This window comes from Lytechinus pictus, chromosome 3, assembly GCF_037042905.1.
Source record: "Lytechinus pictus isolate F3 Inbred chromosome 3, Lp3.0, whole genome shotgun sequence".
Lineage (NCBI taxonomy): Eukaryota > Metazoa > Echinodermata > Echinoidea > Temnopleuroida > Toxopneustidae > Lytechinus > Lytechinus pictus.
This window is the reverse complement of record NC_087247.1, coordinates 49,051,002-49,068,070: the sequence shown is the minus strand read 5'-3', so window position 1 is coordinate 49,068,070 and position 17,069 is coordinate 49,051,002. Positions and strand designations below refer to the sequence as shown.

The 17,069-nt window shown below is 32.6% G+C and overlaps 2 protein-coding genes across 2 annotated transcripts; both read right to left on the bottom strand.

Moving 5' to 3' along the window:
* Nucleotides 1-6,237: 6,237 nt before the first annotated feature.
* LOC135153438 (uncharacterized) lies at nt 6,238-9,004 on the bottom strand. The gene is made up of 4 exons (XM_064096002.1): nt 8,814-9,004; nt 7,476-7,600; nt 6,976-7,045; nt 6,238-6,518 (listed from the first exon to the last, which is right to left on the bottom strand). Exons 1-4 carry the CDS (start codon nt 8,941-8,943, stop codon nt 6,238-6,240), a joined length of 606 nt encoding a protein of 201 aa, XP_063952072.1. The 5' UTR covers nt 8,944-9,004.
* Nucleotides 9,005-10,125: 1,121 nt separating this feature from the next.
* On the bottom strand, nt 10,126-16,189 carry LOC135153437 (uncharacterized). The gene is made up of 4 exons (XM_064096001.1): nt 14,936-16,189; nt 13,229-13,366; nt 11,472-11,678; nt 10,126-10,185 (listed from the first exon to the last, which is right to left on the bottom strand). The coding sequence occupies exons 1-4, from the start codon at nt 15,074-15,076 to the stop codon at nt 10,126-10,128; spliced, it is 546 nt and encodes a 181-aa protein (XP_063952071.1). The 5' UTR covers nt 15,077-16,189.
* Nucleotides 16,190-17,069: the final 880 nt, after the last annotated feature.

The following is a 17,069-nucleotide window of genomic DNA, read 5'->3' as shown; positions in this document are numbered from 1 at the left end:
CTTAATAATTACACCTAAAACAAGATATACATACATACTATCCATCTACTCACCACAATCAATCCATAGAAAAAAGGGATAATTTAAATTCCAAATAACTTTGAATTTCCTCTACAGATATGCATCATTGTACAAATACACATAACCAATTAATATACGGTCACCACATGTTATGTTACCCAATATATCTGGTACAAGCCACAGTATAAGGTATATATCCCATAGCAATAACAATAAAAAGAATGAAAGAAATAAAACTTCAAAGAAATTAAAAAAACAACACAAAAAAAGCAAATCACTGTCAATTAAAAAAAAACAGATTTAGACAGCAGTATTTAATTGTAACTGGTTACAAGATAAGCAAAATATGTAATTTGGAAAAATCTTATTTTAATTGAATTTATATAGTAATCTTCAAATTTACAATATTATCTCATAATAGAAGGCCTTTTCTCTATTTGTTACTTATTGACTGACCTTCAAAACCAATCCTTCAATTGACTGAAATATTATACACACATCTAAAATGTACCAACTTCACATTATATTAACCAACAGCTCTAAATCAATTAAGTCACATACATACTTTAAACTTCTATAATTTTTATACCTTACAAAACTTCAGTCTAATACTACAACATAAAGTCTCTAAACACAGACTACTGAATACATGTCATGCATTTTTATTTATATGACCTCTAACCCTCATGATTTGACCCAAACTAAAGCCTAAAGTGAAACACAACAAATGGCTTTTATGATGCCAGTACACTCAAGGCCAATTCTACCCCAATGAAAATGATTTCAGTTACAACAGGAATATCAAACCACCATAATGCTAAATTAAATTCATCAAAACCAAATACAAAATAACTAACTTATATTTTAAAACTCCAATTCTATTCAGCAAAAAAATTATACTTACATTCATTTCAATATTAAATCAAAATAAAACAAATTCACACAATCACCACCAATAATTTTGGATATCGTTTAATGAAATTAATTTTTACCAATTCATAATGTCAAACAAAGTATATATGATTCCTTCCTGAACTATGGAAAAAAACATTATTTTAATATACTTCATTAAATTGAACTATTAACTTATTGTCAAATCTACAAAAAATTATCACAATATATTATAACAAATAAGTAGAGAGTATGTAACACTACCAACTGTCTCTTTTGTAATTTCATTGTTATTTTTTGTGTATAATGAACAAAACTATACACACACTGTAAAAAGTTTACTGTAGATTTTACAGTAAATTACTGGCAACTCTGCTGCACGGTAATTTACTGTAATTTTTATTTTACAGTAAGCTACTGTAGTTTCGTCCTACAGTAAATTACTGTAAATTTGAACTAGCTACAGGAAAATACCGTGAAAAGTGCTGTAGCTTACTGTAAAATTTACCAAATTTTAGAATTGTTGCTACTGTAAATTTGGTTAAATTACAGTAAACTACTGTAAATTTCCCTTGCATTACAGTGAGGTACTGTACACTTCCTACAGTAAAATGCTGTACACCTTCCCAATTTACCCCCAGTACTGTACACTCCCTACAGTAATTTACTGTAAATTGACCCCATTTACAGTATGTTTTACTGTAATTGGCACAACTTCCAATGACAAAAATACACTTGAGTAAAACTTTTGAATGAAACTTTGAAAAGTCTTTATTGCATTAACATGCAGTAGAACTGACAATGTCATATTTCACAAACAGTACAATTTTTGTAAGGATCATGGGCAAAATGCTGGCAAGTAGAATGTGTTGCATAATCAAATTTCAAAGATGACAATTATACAGAAACTATGTACACAGAAATGTCCTAAGAATGCTGATGTTCATTACAGACCTGTTCACTAATGTAGTCAAATTTCATGAATACTTTGTTCCTCCGGATTTGGTAATAGGTAATTACCATGTACTGAATGGTATTACAATAAGTGGCATCCTTTTTGCATGCATAAACTCTTTATGTATTTGTTGGACCTGTCAGAGCAAGCAACAAAGGTTGTAAGAACAACCATAAAATTTGGTTGGTGTTACTTTATCTGCTGTTTGCAATTCAGTTGACTTAAACATTTTGTAAATAAATCTATTCAACAAGTAAAATTCACCTTGCATGCATTAAAGTAGTTGTAATTGCTAACCTTACACAAACTTTCAGGCCACTGTATATTAAATGAGAGTACATTAATGAACAGGTGTGTTTTAAAGCAATCCATTTACATGAAGGGTACCATAATCATTCAAATATTCAGTCATAACCCATTAGAATCAATTACAAGTGAAAGCAATTTTTCACTTATGCAACTACTGCCTGAAATAATGGCAAACTTTCAATTTCTTTAAGAAAACAAATCTGACTAAAGTGAACTTCCTTCTAGGAGGGCTTGTCTCAGCTGACCTTGGATGAACACTGGATGAACATACACACGCACACACCCACACACGCACACACACAGACTCTCTATCTCTTACATCCACATATCCGTAGTAACACGCAAAATGCTTACTCCATGGTAACCTGACGACAATGCTTCTACCAGAAGAAAACTGAATTTTTAAGTGAAACTTCTCACTTATGAGTAATTTTACATGTATACTATTAATTGATAAAAAATTAAGTGTATGTCAACTTCTTATATATACATATTCCCAAAAATCTTATTAAGACAGAAAACCTTATTCAATCCTATATCAAAATAATGAATAGTCCTAAACACACACTGAACCAATAATTTATATTACAAGCATACAAATACATTAACTGCCATGAATACATTAAATTGTGACAATAATATTACATTGCATACAATATTCCTCACAAATAAAGTTTCTTATAACAGTACTATCAATTTGATATTGAAACTGGCAAGAAAGAACCCGAATGAGAGTATTGCTACCATTGCAAATACTTAATATTTACATGAATATTTGACGAACAAACATGTACAAATATGACCTCCAATTTTGCCAAAGTAATGTTTGTACTGTGACACTTGAACAGCTGCGAAAGTGAAAGTATGAAAATGTTATAATTCTGTGAACAACAAAATACAATGTAGTAAATCCTCAGTAATCATAATGAAGAAAAATGTCAATCTGTGAGAAGTATCTACAATTTTCAAATTTTTCTGTACTACATCATGCAAATCTGCTATTTTGAGAAACTCTTGAAATGTAATCAAAATGTCACATGCTTTTTCATTTGAGGAATTTCTGATACATTTAATATCCTTTTCTGACTATAAGAAAACAAAAAAATTGCTACATCACCTTAAGATTTCCTGAATTTCTTGATATAATTTGGTCCTCTTTACAAAAATGGCTAACAGTCAGCCATGCATGATATGCAATAATGGAGATCACTGTGTCATTCATGTAATAATAATATAATAATAATCTCACTCCACCTTGGTAGGCTGTGTTAAAGCCACATACATTACAGAAGTTTACATCGTTCTCAGTAAACAGCTTATTGCAATATTTGTCAACATCTTGATGACCAAGCGCTTACTACGCAGTATATATATATACATATATATATAATGTAGCACAATGTTGAAATCGAAATTGATTTACAGCAATGTTAATCCTAACTAAAGATGAATTTTCGACCACGAATGTTGGAAATAGATGCCTCCGCTACTGCCATACCAGAAATATATTTCCTAGTTTTTATTTCCATAAAGAAAAAAAAAACCCTCAAGACCTTTGATCTTGTGACTTCAAAATCTAGTCAGATAACTGTTTCTCAAAAAAGCAAATATATGCATTTGATTGAATCCAGAGAGCTTGAGATTTGACTTTCAGACCCAAAATCTTAATAGATCATTGTCACTTGTATATGCACAAATGAGCGAAGTTTGAAGTTGATTCGTCAAATGGTTTGGAGTTATTGCGAGAACGGTATATGTTATATGTACTTTATTGTATTCAATGACCTTGACTTTTGACCTTGAGACCCCAAAATCTGAACAGATCATTGTTACTTTAACATATACACACGAGACAAGTTTGAAGTTGATCTATCAAAGGGTTTTGGAGTTATTGTAAGAATGGTCTATTTCTTATGTATTTTAGTGAATTCTATGACCTTTGACCTTTGGACCCAAACACTTATCAGCTCATTGTCGCCCAGATATGTATCCTCAAGTCAAAAAGTATGAAGTTGACCTGTTGACCGGTTTTTAAGTTATCGCGAGAACGAAAGTGGGACAGACGGACCGACGGACAACACAAAAACATAATGCCTCCGACACCACCTTTGGTGGGCGGAGGCATACAAACAGTGTGTAGTGCCATATATCTATGTTTTTGTATGGTTCAAATTCGGTTGTAAGGAGATATTCTTAACTTTATTTTTCCAAGTATGAAACCCCTTTACATTTACAATTTCTATATGAATTTTACCCCTCCCCCACTCTTACTTGACCTGGATTTGAGAAACGGCTAAAATAAAGTTGTGGGCAATGTCAACTTAATAGCATATTCAAATGAATGTTCTCTCATAACTAGCATGTCGACAATCTATTTCAGCAAGTTTCTCATGTTATGCAATATTGGGCATAAACTCTGTAGTTGCTTGGTCAGACAAAGCTCAACCAATTATTCAAGAGGATGGTGACCAAGCGAACATAGTATTATTGGGTGATATATAAAATCACATGTTTTTAGATGATGGGGTAAAATGTACAAATCAGGAAATTAAAGCCACTGGAAATCAGCAAACCGACGCACAAATGACACTACTTTCGCGTTGCAGTGACTCTTCGACGCATGGCACTTCGACCCATCAGGGCTTATTCCGAGGAGACATCTGAGAGACAGGGAGAAAAAGATATTACAGAAAAAAAATAATAAAAACAATCAAATGAAAACTGAGGGAGTCAAAATAAATTGACAAACCTAAAATGAAATTTATCAAACAGTAATTATAGATGGCTCCATCAAGCCAGCTTTACTTAAAAAAGAATACTTTTTAAATCACTTTTTTCTATTGTTAGTACAGAGACACACTCTTCTCTACTCAAGTACGTAATCATTAACCTGCACCAAAATACACCAGATGTTAGTGTGCTAGTCGCTAATAAGTTCTTGAAATTTTGGAGTTCCCCACAGTACTGCTGGGTTTGCTTACTTTCAAAACGTGACACTTGCAATGGAAATCATATTTGGCTCCCAAATAAATGCAGAAGTACTGTGAAGAATGTCTTTGTTTTCTAAGGCAAGGCAACAGTCGGATGTTGCTCGCTCCATCAAGTCGCAAAGCAGTAGCACATTAATAAAAAGCCTATTTATCAGATAAGAAAGTATGTTCTAGAATCAAAATGCTTAAATTTATGAGCTGCTCGGATGTGACGTCACAACATCATAGCTTGAAATATTCACAACTCTAACAAAAAAATTTGACGGATTTTCTTCAAACCTTCACCAATATTTTTCTTTATTTTTCCACATTTTTTAAAATCAAGTTATTTTTCAGACTGAAATTCCATTTAGCTAGGATGTCCATGAAATTGGACTTACAGTCCGACCTCTCTTATCCGGCCTCCCCTTATCCGGATCTCTCTATTATCCGGACGCACTCTTGCCGAGATTTTTTTTTTTCAATCCAATCTATCATGTGAGGAAATGAGATTTCAATCTAAACTCAATCCTATGCGCAAACTCTCTTTGATTACATATATTTTCCAATATAGTCTACCTACAACAACAATATTTTTAATGAAAAATTCTTCCCCAAATCACCGAAAGGACTTAGACAGTAAATCAGGGCGCATCGCAAATATTTCAGCACGTTTTCTTTTTGTTTCCCGGGAAAATCAACGCATGTCTCGCTAGCTAACGTTAGGCCTCAATACGGACAGCGCCATCTATCATGTTTGAGCCTACAGTCAGTATAACAATGGCCGACATTGCGAAGCTGCGATACCCGCTGCGATGATCTAATTGTAAAACTTAGTTTTCATTGAGTCTCTCTCTTTCGTGGTATGCTCGATGTATACCTCAATCATTTTAGCAGGTAAATTATCCAACAGTTTTGGCCATCGACCGATATAATTTCCGTAAAAAATACCGCCTATAATTTGCACTGACACTGCAGTGAATACTGTCTGTATGCCCAATACAATAGATAACATGTAGCTACCGCCGTTGGGCCGGGGAGGCAGTAGCTTCGTGTATTTAATATTGGGTCTCCCAGATCCGGATAAATCCCTTATCCGGATTGGTGCTGGTCCCAACGTGTCCGGATAAGAGAGGTCGGACTGTATGTCAGTTCCAGAAAATGGTCCGATATTTTGCATGCCATATTGTACCTCTGAATGAACTCCAGTGTTGCTGCAGCCGTGCTTGGATATTCCAAATTGAGGTTGTAATAGGTGGCAAAAAGGTATGCCACCCCACAAAGAAAGCCTTCAGTTGTTGATGATGAATGGCCAATAACTCTGCTTTCAACCATGACCATCCACTGGGACTTGGCCGAGTCAAATGGATCTCCTATCAAACAAAATAATGTTAAGATTTAATCGTTATGAGCTTCATTTTCTATAATTTGTTTTAACACTAGCTGATGGGAAAATCTCTGGTACAAATTCACTAGAGTAAAATTCAGTTATTTATTTCCAATTGTCCTGATTCCCCCCCCCCCTTATGGACGCGTTACAAAGTGAAAAACTATAATTTATGTTTTTTGCCCAGTTTTAAAGGCTGGGATCATGCAGTATTCACATGTCTCTTTTGTTAATGACTGCATATAATTACAAGCATGGCAAATCTGAAATGCTGAAAGTGAAAGATGTACATATGAAATACAAGTCTGTTTAAGAAAATTGACACAAAATAAACGTACATGTCTGTACAGATTTAGTCTAAACCTAAATCTGAGAATGTTTTAAATGTCTGTATTATATTATTCTAAGAGGTTTGATTAAAAACACTGGAAGTTGTCATGCACCTTGGATTATGAGTTTGGGTGAATCAGATGCATCTCCCTCTTTCTCCATGTCCTCAGCAGTATCTGTAACCTGAAAAGATATGATAATCCCATGTTTCCATTACCATTACACACAAGATTCAACTCTTCAGTGTCATTTAATTGATTTTAATTTTCATACAGCATGCAGTCCCCAAGAGTGAAGGTCCAATACAATCTAGAAATAATCATCAATTAATTTTCAATTATGTACCACCTCGAAGGGGGAAGGGCAAGTGATCTCTCTCATTTCTTTTTTCAAATGGGGGCGTGCCTTAGCAACAAAACACCCCCCCCCCCACAACAAAAAATTAAAAATTGAAGAAAAAAAAAGAAAAAAAAAACAGATCTAAGGAAAGGTTCCACAAAGGGTCTTGAAAAGTCCAGAGTCATCGATACAAAAGCAATTATTAAATACTAACTTTTTCACTCAGGACTAATAGCGCAAAACATTTTTCAGGAGAGTAATTATTAAATCTTACATCACGGATGAGGAAAAGGGAGTCATTCCCTTCTTTAAACAGGCTCTGCAACCCTCTCAGCACACCAGATGCTACATCATGCAGGTTTGCATCATCTTTTGCAGCCGCAGCTTCCACGAGAAGTACTGGAGGAAGAGAGAGAGGGAAAAAATAGAAAAAAATAATAAGTTGAATGAGTAGGGTCCTGGGCAGGAGGGGAGGGAGATAGGGGACAAGAAGATAGACATGGAATGAGTAAGAAGCAAAATGAGAAAGAGTTTGACAAGATGGAAGAGATATGAGAAGTAGGAGAAGCCAAAAGAAGAGATAAGAATTAATTAGAATATTAAAAGAGGAAATGAAAAAAAAAAGAAAAGGAAAGGGGAGGTGGCAAGAAGGAAGGCAAAGGAGAAGAAATTGGTGAAGAAAGAAGACAAAGGAGGTGAATAATTAGAAGCAGCGGGAAGAAAAGGACAAAACAAAAAAGTGGAGAACCGAGAAGTAGAAATATAGAGTTGGAAAAAAAAATTGTTTGTGTGTTATTTGTGATCAACTTTAAAAATATTTACAAATGGATAAGTCTATATTTTCAAGAAAAGTTTACCATTATCAAAGTGTAAAAACTGCAATAGCAAAGGAAATATATATGTGTTACATTGTGAAAAAGACACAAATGAATTCATGGGAGTATCCCCCTTCCCCATCCTTGGCTAATTATATGCACGCGCACGCTTTCAAACAGTGATGACGTCACAATGCAAAAGACCAGACTGTAACAGACGATTGCCCACGGTCGGCCGGAACTCCTTGCCATATCGCTAGCGCTAGCGCGCGCTGCATGCATGCGCTGGCTAGCTAGCTCGCACCATACAGCACTGCACTAGCACTGCATGCTGCGCTGCATGACTGTACTGTACGAGTATGGCCAGGGTTGCATGGCTAAACTGCGTGCAGACATCGGAATCCGATGCAATCTATCTAGCTGATCTAGCAAAAAGTAGCGTAATGAAATTTAGTCGATATGATGGAATTGCTAAGAGGCATTTTAATGATAATTTCAACACATACCAAATTTCTATGCATAGGTCTTTACTATTTTTTAGCAAGTTAAAAACAGTCAAAATTTGAGTCAACACCCCGCACAACTCTAAGTCTAAATCTACACAGTACACATCTTCCGTAGACAACATCCGCACAACACACATTAACACATACATCTTCATAGACAACAGAGAGAGAGCGCGAAAAGTGAGGATGGTGAATGTCAGAGTTCCATGAAAGATTACATTATATGTAAAACAGTTCAACAAAACATTTCTACATGTGAAGGATCTACAGGATGAAAATATCACTACTTACCAGGGAATGTGTACTTGACCGGAGACGTAAAGTTGAATTCAAAACAACAGCAGTTCCGACGGCACTTCTTATCGATCTGACACTCGAAATTTTGCAAGAATTTATGCTCCGCGCCGAGTAAGAGGCGCATGCGCGTGTGACGTGTTGTATCCCAGAATGCATTTCGCGTGCTCAATTACAGTAAATTACTGTAAAGTTGATCTCCCAAAAAAAGAACTCGAATGATTGCTGTAAATTACCGTGAACCGCCTGAATAATACGGCAAATTACTGTAAAATCATCATTACAGTATCTTACTGTTAAAATTTACATCAATTTACCGTACAAATTACAGCAATTTTTTACAGTGTACCCTTAACTTTATTTCCCATCTGATTTTTGTAAGACTGTAACCATTATACTTGTTTGATTTCTTTATTTTCATTAATTTAAGTTTCATTAGAGTAAAGTTGTTTTTAGAGGAAAAATTAAAATCAAGCAAACAGATAGGGGAAAATGTGAACAAAATTGGGCAAAAGGTAAGAAACTTATGATTTTTTTCAAAAGTCGTGAAAAGTTGTAATCACTATACCCATTGTCACTTCAAATTGCCCACTTTACGTCACAGTGATATAAGGTAGGGATTACTTTTCCATTTGCTCCATTACACAAAAAGGCTAAAAAAAAAATTTTCCAAAAGTTTTGCTTCAAATTATAATTTTTTTTTTTTAATGACGACATAGCACAATATACCAGCTATCATATATTTTGATTACTGCCCCAGTGGAATAGGCACTTATGAGAAAACCACAAATTCCTGATAATTAAGTACACAGCCAATAGGAAAGTTGTCCCTACTGGTACTACTTGTCATAGTTTACTTCCTGAGTTGCCAATTTCAAATTTACATAATCTTAGTGATCTCATTTTAAAAACAGCCATAACTCTCTTATTCTTGGTTCAAATTCTTTCAAATTTTCACCATTCTGTTTTTCTTATTTTCTTCTCTCTTTCACATCATTTTATCACCATGGTAGGATTCCCCTTTAATTCTTTTGTTACAATGAGTTCACCCTTTAATACAAAACTCGATGTACAGACTCTACATAAACTCCTACATCTAGCTTTTATTATTTTCAACCTCAAGTACTCTTATAAGAATAGTATCTTTTAGTATACAATAATAAAAATAAGCAAAAATACCTAAAATTCTATCACATAATTACGAAGCTGACATATACATAAAATACATACTCCAGCCATTAATAATTTCATGTACATCATACTAAACTTCGTACCGTAACACAATTTGAAAAAAAAAATCTAATCATACTTACCCACTAGACCCCACACAAACAACATCGCCAAGAACAGTCTTGTCCTCATCAACACACTGAAATATTAATTTTTAAAAAAAGGTTAGTTTTATACACTCAAAATTACTATTATAAACACAATTTGTTAAGGAAATTATAATTTGAATTCGAAATATCATTTGCAATAAAAAAAATTAATAAGAAAAAAACAATATCCTACACTGATGCCCGTATTCTGAACTTGGGTTTAACTTAAACTTAAACTAAATCTATGGCTTAAGTATGCGTAGCCAAAGGTGGCTTTAATCTGTAACAGTCGATGTTTAATTTAGCGGCACATTTGGCACTCAAAGTATTAAAAACTTTCTTGGAATAAAAACTTACATAATTTTCTACATCAATAAGGCATGAGAAAAGAACCCAGTTAATATAAGAGTCATACAGATTTTCGACCTCTTGTTCGTACTCTTTTAAGTGTAGCCATAATTTCAGTATAAAAAAATTTATCCCCAAAATACCATCTTTTTTATTATTATTGTCTTTATCCATTCCTCTTTTTTCCCCTTTACTTTCTCATCTCTCTTCTCATGTTAATTTCCATTTTTCCATTTACCATCCTGGTCATCATTCTTCTTTTTCTGATCTTTCTTTGTTCTTTTCAAATCTTCATTTTAGTCTCTCTCTCTTTTTCTCTCTCTTTCCTCCTTCTACTTCTTTTTCTATTTTATTATTTCTTTTATTTCTTTTCCCCATCTTTATTTCAACATTTCCTCCAATTTTTTCCTTATTTTGTATTTATTATCCTACTTCTTCAACATATATTTCTCCTTCTTATTTTCTGATCTTTTCATATTTCTTTGATCTTTTTTTTTTCTTCATTTATCCTCTTTTTTTCTTCTTATTCTTGTCTTCTCTTTCTTTCTTTCCCGGCTTCTTTTTCTTCCTCTTCTTCTTTTTCTTCTTCTTTTTCCTTGTCCTCCTTCTTTTTATTTTTAATTATTACAATATTCATCTCACTAACAAAAAAAAATCAACACACAAAAAAAATATTATAATGTACCAATATTACTAATCTAATTCAAATTTTTCTTCTCAAAATCATATCCCCAACATACAAATATTATTCATTTCATTAAATTAAAATTTACTGCTTTTTTTGGAGGAAGGAGGGGGGGGGGGCTCTTCCACTAATTTTCAAAATAATCAATTTTCATTGACAGACAATACCTCTTACATTTGACTTTTCATAAAAAAACATCATGATATGACTCTCCTTCTATTTGCACTTTCTTCACCATATACCCACCACATACGATACCATGCCACTACCCCCCTCGCATTACCATCGTCAACCTCTACTTACTTCAACTGTCATTGACGCAGTCGATTCAACAGAAGCGCACCACGTTGAGTTTCCTATCTGGACATTTCTAAATATCAGTTTTGACGCTTTCGATACATCAATATCCACAGAACTTCCCCACATTGAGACTTCAATGAGGCCGCCACCGTCATCTTGTACGTCAATCTTTCTCACTTTCGTTTCTTTATACCTCTTCACCTCTCCAACCTATTAACAAAATAATCATAAATGCATTATTGTAACTACACCTAAATTCCTTAAATGGTAATGATTCATCATGTCTTCACATTATTTTCTTAAACAAAATAGACAAACAACAATATTTCTAATAATACATCAACTATAAAGGTAAACCAATTTCAATTTCTTCACAAAAGAATATCTATTGTATTTATAAAATATATGTGACTCACCATCCCAAAATCACCAAATAGTCACACATACATGTACTTACATAAGAAATCCCCAAACAATGTATTCTGGGTTCAAATACTTAATTTTGATTTTATAATACAAATAGATCACTTTACAATCACTCTATCATGTATCATACATTAGATTCATAATTTGATCTGGGAATATGTTTTTAGCTATTCAAAAAAAATTTATCAATGCACTTTCACGAATTAGAACTAAATTTTATCATATAATACAATTTCTTGAATCTTCATATGTCTTTAAATTTGCCCTTACAATTCATGAACTGTTCAAAGAACTGAATAGATATTTCATCCAAGAATAATGGCAATTAATAATACTGAACAATCCTTGTATATAGTGCAGACAAATCAATCATAACATCATCTGCATTTAAGGGAAAACATAGCAAAATAAATAAAAAAATGATTCATGTTCATAAATGATGATTAAAAAGAAAAAACTCTATTCTAAACAAATGTTATTTCTTACCTTAATATCATAATCCCTTCCTTAAAAATATTTCAATCACCGGATTTTTAATTAGACTTACAAAACGGGTTATCTAGAATGCTTTTTTTCCATCCCAACCTTAAAAGATGTTTTCTCTGAATGAAAGTTATTGACTTTCTAGTAACCTAAAGACATTTTAAAGGACCTTTATATTGTTAAGCAATAACAATGAATTATATATCATTTAAACACTGAGATTATCTCCTTTCAGCCTGGCTATAAAACACACAAAATATTCAACTAGTGGTTTGGCAATCGCAGCTCACATAATGTAATACAACTCCTCTCATTATAACACTAAAAAACAAAAACTAATATTTGAATTATTCTTCAACATATTTCCACTCAATTTTAACTAATACCATATATTTTCTTTCTAATCCTACTTTAAGCCTAAACAAACTCTTTTTCATCCACATACAAACCATACTTTCTAACACAGACAAATAAACAAAAATATGTATTTCACACTTCTTCACTTTCGAACACACAGAAAACAACTCTCCTTCACCAATATTCACTTATAGTTAATACAGTATATATTTACCTCAATTTTTAGAATATTAGGATCCATCTACAAATACATCAAATAAATCAATACTTCTTCTAAACTTCTTTAATTTAATCACACTCAATCTTTCTCAAAAGAACACACTTACAGATCAATTCCTGCTATCTTAAACTATCACAAATCTTTTAAAAATTCAATAACACACATAAAATGCATATTTTCACTCAACAAATACTTTCTAATTCACAGTCTATTATTATTAAATCACTTCTATAATTACTATAACATTAAATCAATACATAAAAAAATAAAATACCTGTACAACCACTCCTTTGACAGACACCCTGCGTTTCCTAGGGCTCGATTTCACCTCAGACATCCTCATAAATGGGGGACTGTCGAATCCCTCAATGATCTTATCTTCTACCATAAATGGTTTTGCAATCGGAAAGATCTACATAAAAACAAAAATAAACAAACAAAAATATTAATACCCACATTCAATTACTAAACACATAAATATTTTGTACTAATTTGAATTAAAAAAAAAAAAAAAAAAATATCAGCCAAACAGCAGGCCCCTATGCTAATGAGCAATTGGCCAGATTTTATTCTAAAGCTCTCACTGTCGAATCTTCCTCCCTACAAAATCTTGTGAATGGTGAGACTTTTTGTCTCCTAATTCAACCACTTTAATTTAAAGCAAAATAAAAACCAGTTACACTATTTGAAAGAATAAATGTTACACTCTCCAAATAATTCACTCTTTTTACTAAATTACTTTGATAAATAGCTGAATTTTACGCCAAAAATGGTTTATTGAAACAGATTTTCTTACCCTGTGTTCTCTTTCAAATTGTGTAAATGTGTATTATTAAGGCCATTTAAGATTGGCATCACTATAAACCTTGGAATGTCTTCTTTCCCACTATACTGTTCACAATATGAGGTATCTTTTACATGAGTCAGGATCAAGCAATTTCTAAACCAAGCAAGACAAGATTTCTAAAATTATGAGTAGCATGAAATCCAGTGTTATGATTATGTGAATAAGGTTTCAAAACATCTCGGGCCATGTCATTTGAACGGATTACCACACAGACTGTGACCTTGGAGACGCTGGAATATGTGGAGGTCTGTGGTCCTTTGACCACATTGCAGTATCATATTTTTTTTAAGCTTAAAAATGTATTTGGTCTCTAAATTGCTGAATCCTGACCTATATACGTACTGTCACAAATTTTCAATGGTATAGTAAGAAATAAGATATTTTTAGCTTTAGCATGATATAAAAATTGTAAGGGCTTAAACAAAAACAAAGTAAAAATAACAACTTAAAAATCTGATGAAAATTACTTTTCGTAACATGTTTTTTCTTCAAATTTTCACCTTTTATTACAAAAACTTTGGTTATATACACACAGTTGATTTGAAAGAATGATTCTTCTCGTTTCTATTAATACCTAAAACATAAAATTTCATAGAGTTTCAAAGGAGTAATGACCATTTTCAAAATGGTGTTTTCACTCACACCCAGCTCATTAAGTATTCAAAGCCCTGATGCATACTGCATATTTGAAAATAAAAGAATCTACTTTTTGAGGGCCTGCAGGCTGGCTCATATCTCGTATATTCAGCCAACACAAATAATTTCAACACCATATTTAACATTCACCACCAAAACACAAGTATGAATAAATTCACACTTTCCATTAACCTTATTAATAATCCAAATAAACATAATAACAATTTACTTTCAGTCCAATAATATACAAATATTTGTTAACAAAATTACCTAATAAATAATAATGTCATCTACAAAGCACTCCTATCCACTCTCTAATCTCCTCAATGCACTCCTGGTTATTATTGCTTCAGCTGTAACTTGGCAACCAGGCACTCTTCAATTCTTTTACAACATCCAGGTAACACAACCTCCTCTTATTTATATTCATACATGTATCTCATATCAAAACAAATCTTGTGTATCTTCCAAAAATATAAAAGTTACAAAATAACATACCTTGCTATCGACTCCAATACTCAATTTCTGTTTTAACATATCCAGAACTCCGCCTCTAACTGAGAAGAATTCTCCTCTTCTAAAATTAAGGAAAGCTGCAATATCCTGTAATAAACAAAGAAGAAAAAAAAAAAACATCATTCAACACCATTAAAATTTATGTATTACAAATCTATAAACTATACAAAACATCTTAACATTTTACTCACTTATTTTCCATTGCAATTTATAAAATTAACTTCTACATTATATACAAACTAAATATTACTATCCTTCCTCCTTTCATCAAATTTCACTCATAGTCATAATTAAATTAACATTTTTTATATAATAGACCTAAATCACTGAGCAATAAATTCTAATAATTTCTAATCCTCCTTTATGATCTAATTTCTATACACAAGTATTTCATAACCACAATACTTCAATCACTATCCTACACTCCTCAAACTGATTATTACACATATCATCACTAATAATGAAAAACTCGCTACTTTACACAAATAATAATAATCTAATAATGTCAATGTAAGTGCTTTTAGCTTTAAAAAAAAAAGAGTAACAAATTCAACCAAATTATCACTATATTACCATAATTTCAACCTTACATGAAAAATATCACTACAAACATCTTCAACAGAAATAAACACAATTAATAACCATTTACAATCTCTCATCACCAGTACTAGGCACTAACATTCAGGTACCACCGTTAACGAATTACCATTCATAATGCCACATCTCCAATTATACTTTTTACATGTACCTTTATGCCTACACCTGACATTAAATCAAGAAATATAAACAATACACTTTATAACTATATACCATAGCTCAAATGCAAAATTTATATATTCAACTTTGACTTTTTCAATGCTCTTCCTTCTTAACTTAACCATCAAACACTTTCAGAAACAACATTTATACATTATATAATATACAGAGCATTTCCAATTGGCTGTGTACTTAATTTTCAGAAATTTGTGCTTTTCTCATCAGTACGTTCCCTCAGCAGTAATCAATTTATGACATAACTAGCACAATGTGCCATGTCCTAAGAAAAGAAAAGTTTAATTTCAAGTCAAACTGTGGGAACAAATTAAATTTTAACCATTTTATCTATCACAGCAAATGGAAAAATAGTCCCTACCTTACACAGTGACATCATCAAAGTGGTCAATTTAAGTGCCCATGGCTATAATGATTACAACTTTTTACAACTTTTAAAAAATTCATAACTTTTTTATTATTGTCCGGTTTCATTGAAACTTTCCTATTTCTGCTTGTCTGATTTTTACTTTTTTCTCTACATTTTTTCTTTTACATTGGATTCCCCTTTCAAAGGCAAGTCCACCCCAAGAAATAGTTTATTTGAATAAAAACAGAAAATTCAAACAAGCATAGGCTAATAAAATTTGAAACATGTAACATTTTAAATGTATCCTTAATTTAACAAAACAATTATATGCACATCCTGTTGACTATGCAAATGAGGGGACCAATGACCTCATCCACTCACTATTTCTTTTCTATTCTATTGCATGAAATATAAAATATCTTCATTTTTCTATAGTACAATTTCAAACAACTTTTGATTCCTCCCTGAACACGTGGGGAAGCAATTTCTGCAACTTATCATTATTCAATAAAAAACTTCCTTGTTGAAAAAACTGCAAAATTTTAAATATTCTATATTTCATATAGGCCTAGGCCTAGCCTCATAAAAATACAAAAGAAATAGTAGGCCAGGCCCTAGGGGCCTAGGCCTAAGTGGGAAAATATAATTTAACGTTCCACAAAATCATACCACAGCGGTAGCATATGAGAGACTTCGGTCTAACGTTAGTCTATGTAGGCCTAGAGAAGGATTCCGTGAACCAAGAAAAAGTCTCAGTAGAACATATCCTGGCCGAAATAGGCCTACACTGATTTCTCAGTCTAGTCTACAGTCTAGGCCTACACTACAGCTAGTACTGGCACTAGCTAGCTATACTGCCTACAGGCTACAGTACAATGGAAAATAACAAGTCACACTTGAAGTTGAAATTACTTACCTTCTGTTCTCGTTTGTTCACATCATTGACATAAATGTCGATGATTTCCGACTTCTCTGTTATTACAATTCCTTCTAGGA

What these genes read in the sequence shown, in the direction of transcription:
- LOC135153438 (XM_064096002.1), bottom strand. Translation starts at nt 8,943, where the DNA reads ATGCGCCTCTTACTCGGCGCGGAGCATAAATTCTTGCAAAATTTCGAG. An exon ending in CCCTTTTCCTCATCCGTGAT is followed by an intron (nt 7,046 to 7,475) that starts GTAAGATTTAAT and finishes ATATCTTTTCAG; the next exon opens with GTTACAGATACTGCTGAGGA. An exon ending in ACCCAAACTCATAATCCAAG is followed by an intron (nt 6,519 to 6,975) that starts GTGCATGACAAC and finishes TTTGTTTGATAG; the next exon opens with GAGATCCATTTGACTCGGCC.
- LOC135153437 (XM_064096001.1), bottom strand. Translation starts at nt 15,076, where the DNA reads ATGATGTTTTTTTTTTTTCTTCTTTGTTTATTACAGGATATTGCAGCT. An exon ending in TCAAAGGAGTGGTTGTACAG is followed by an intron (nt 11,679 to 13,228) that starts GTATTTTATTTT and finishes TTTTGTTAATAG; the next exon opens with GTTGGAGAGGTGAAGAGGTA. An exon ending in CTGCGTCAATGACAGTTGAA is followed by an intron (nt 10,186 to 11,471) that starts GTAAGTAGAGGT and finishes TTAATATTTCAG; the next exon opens with TGTGTTGATGAGGACAAGAC.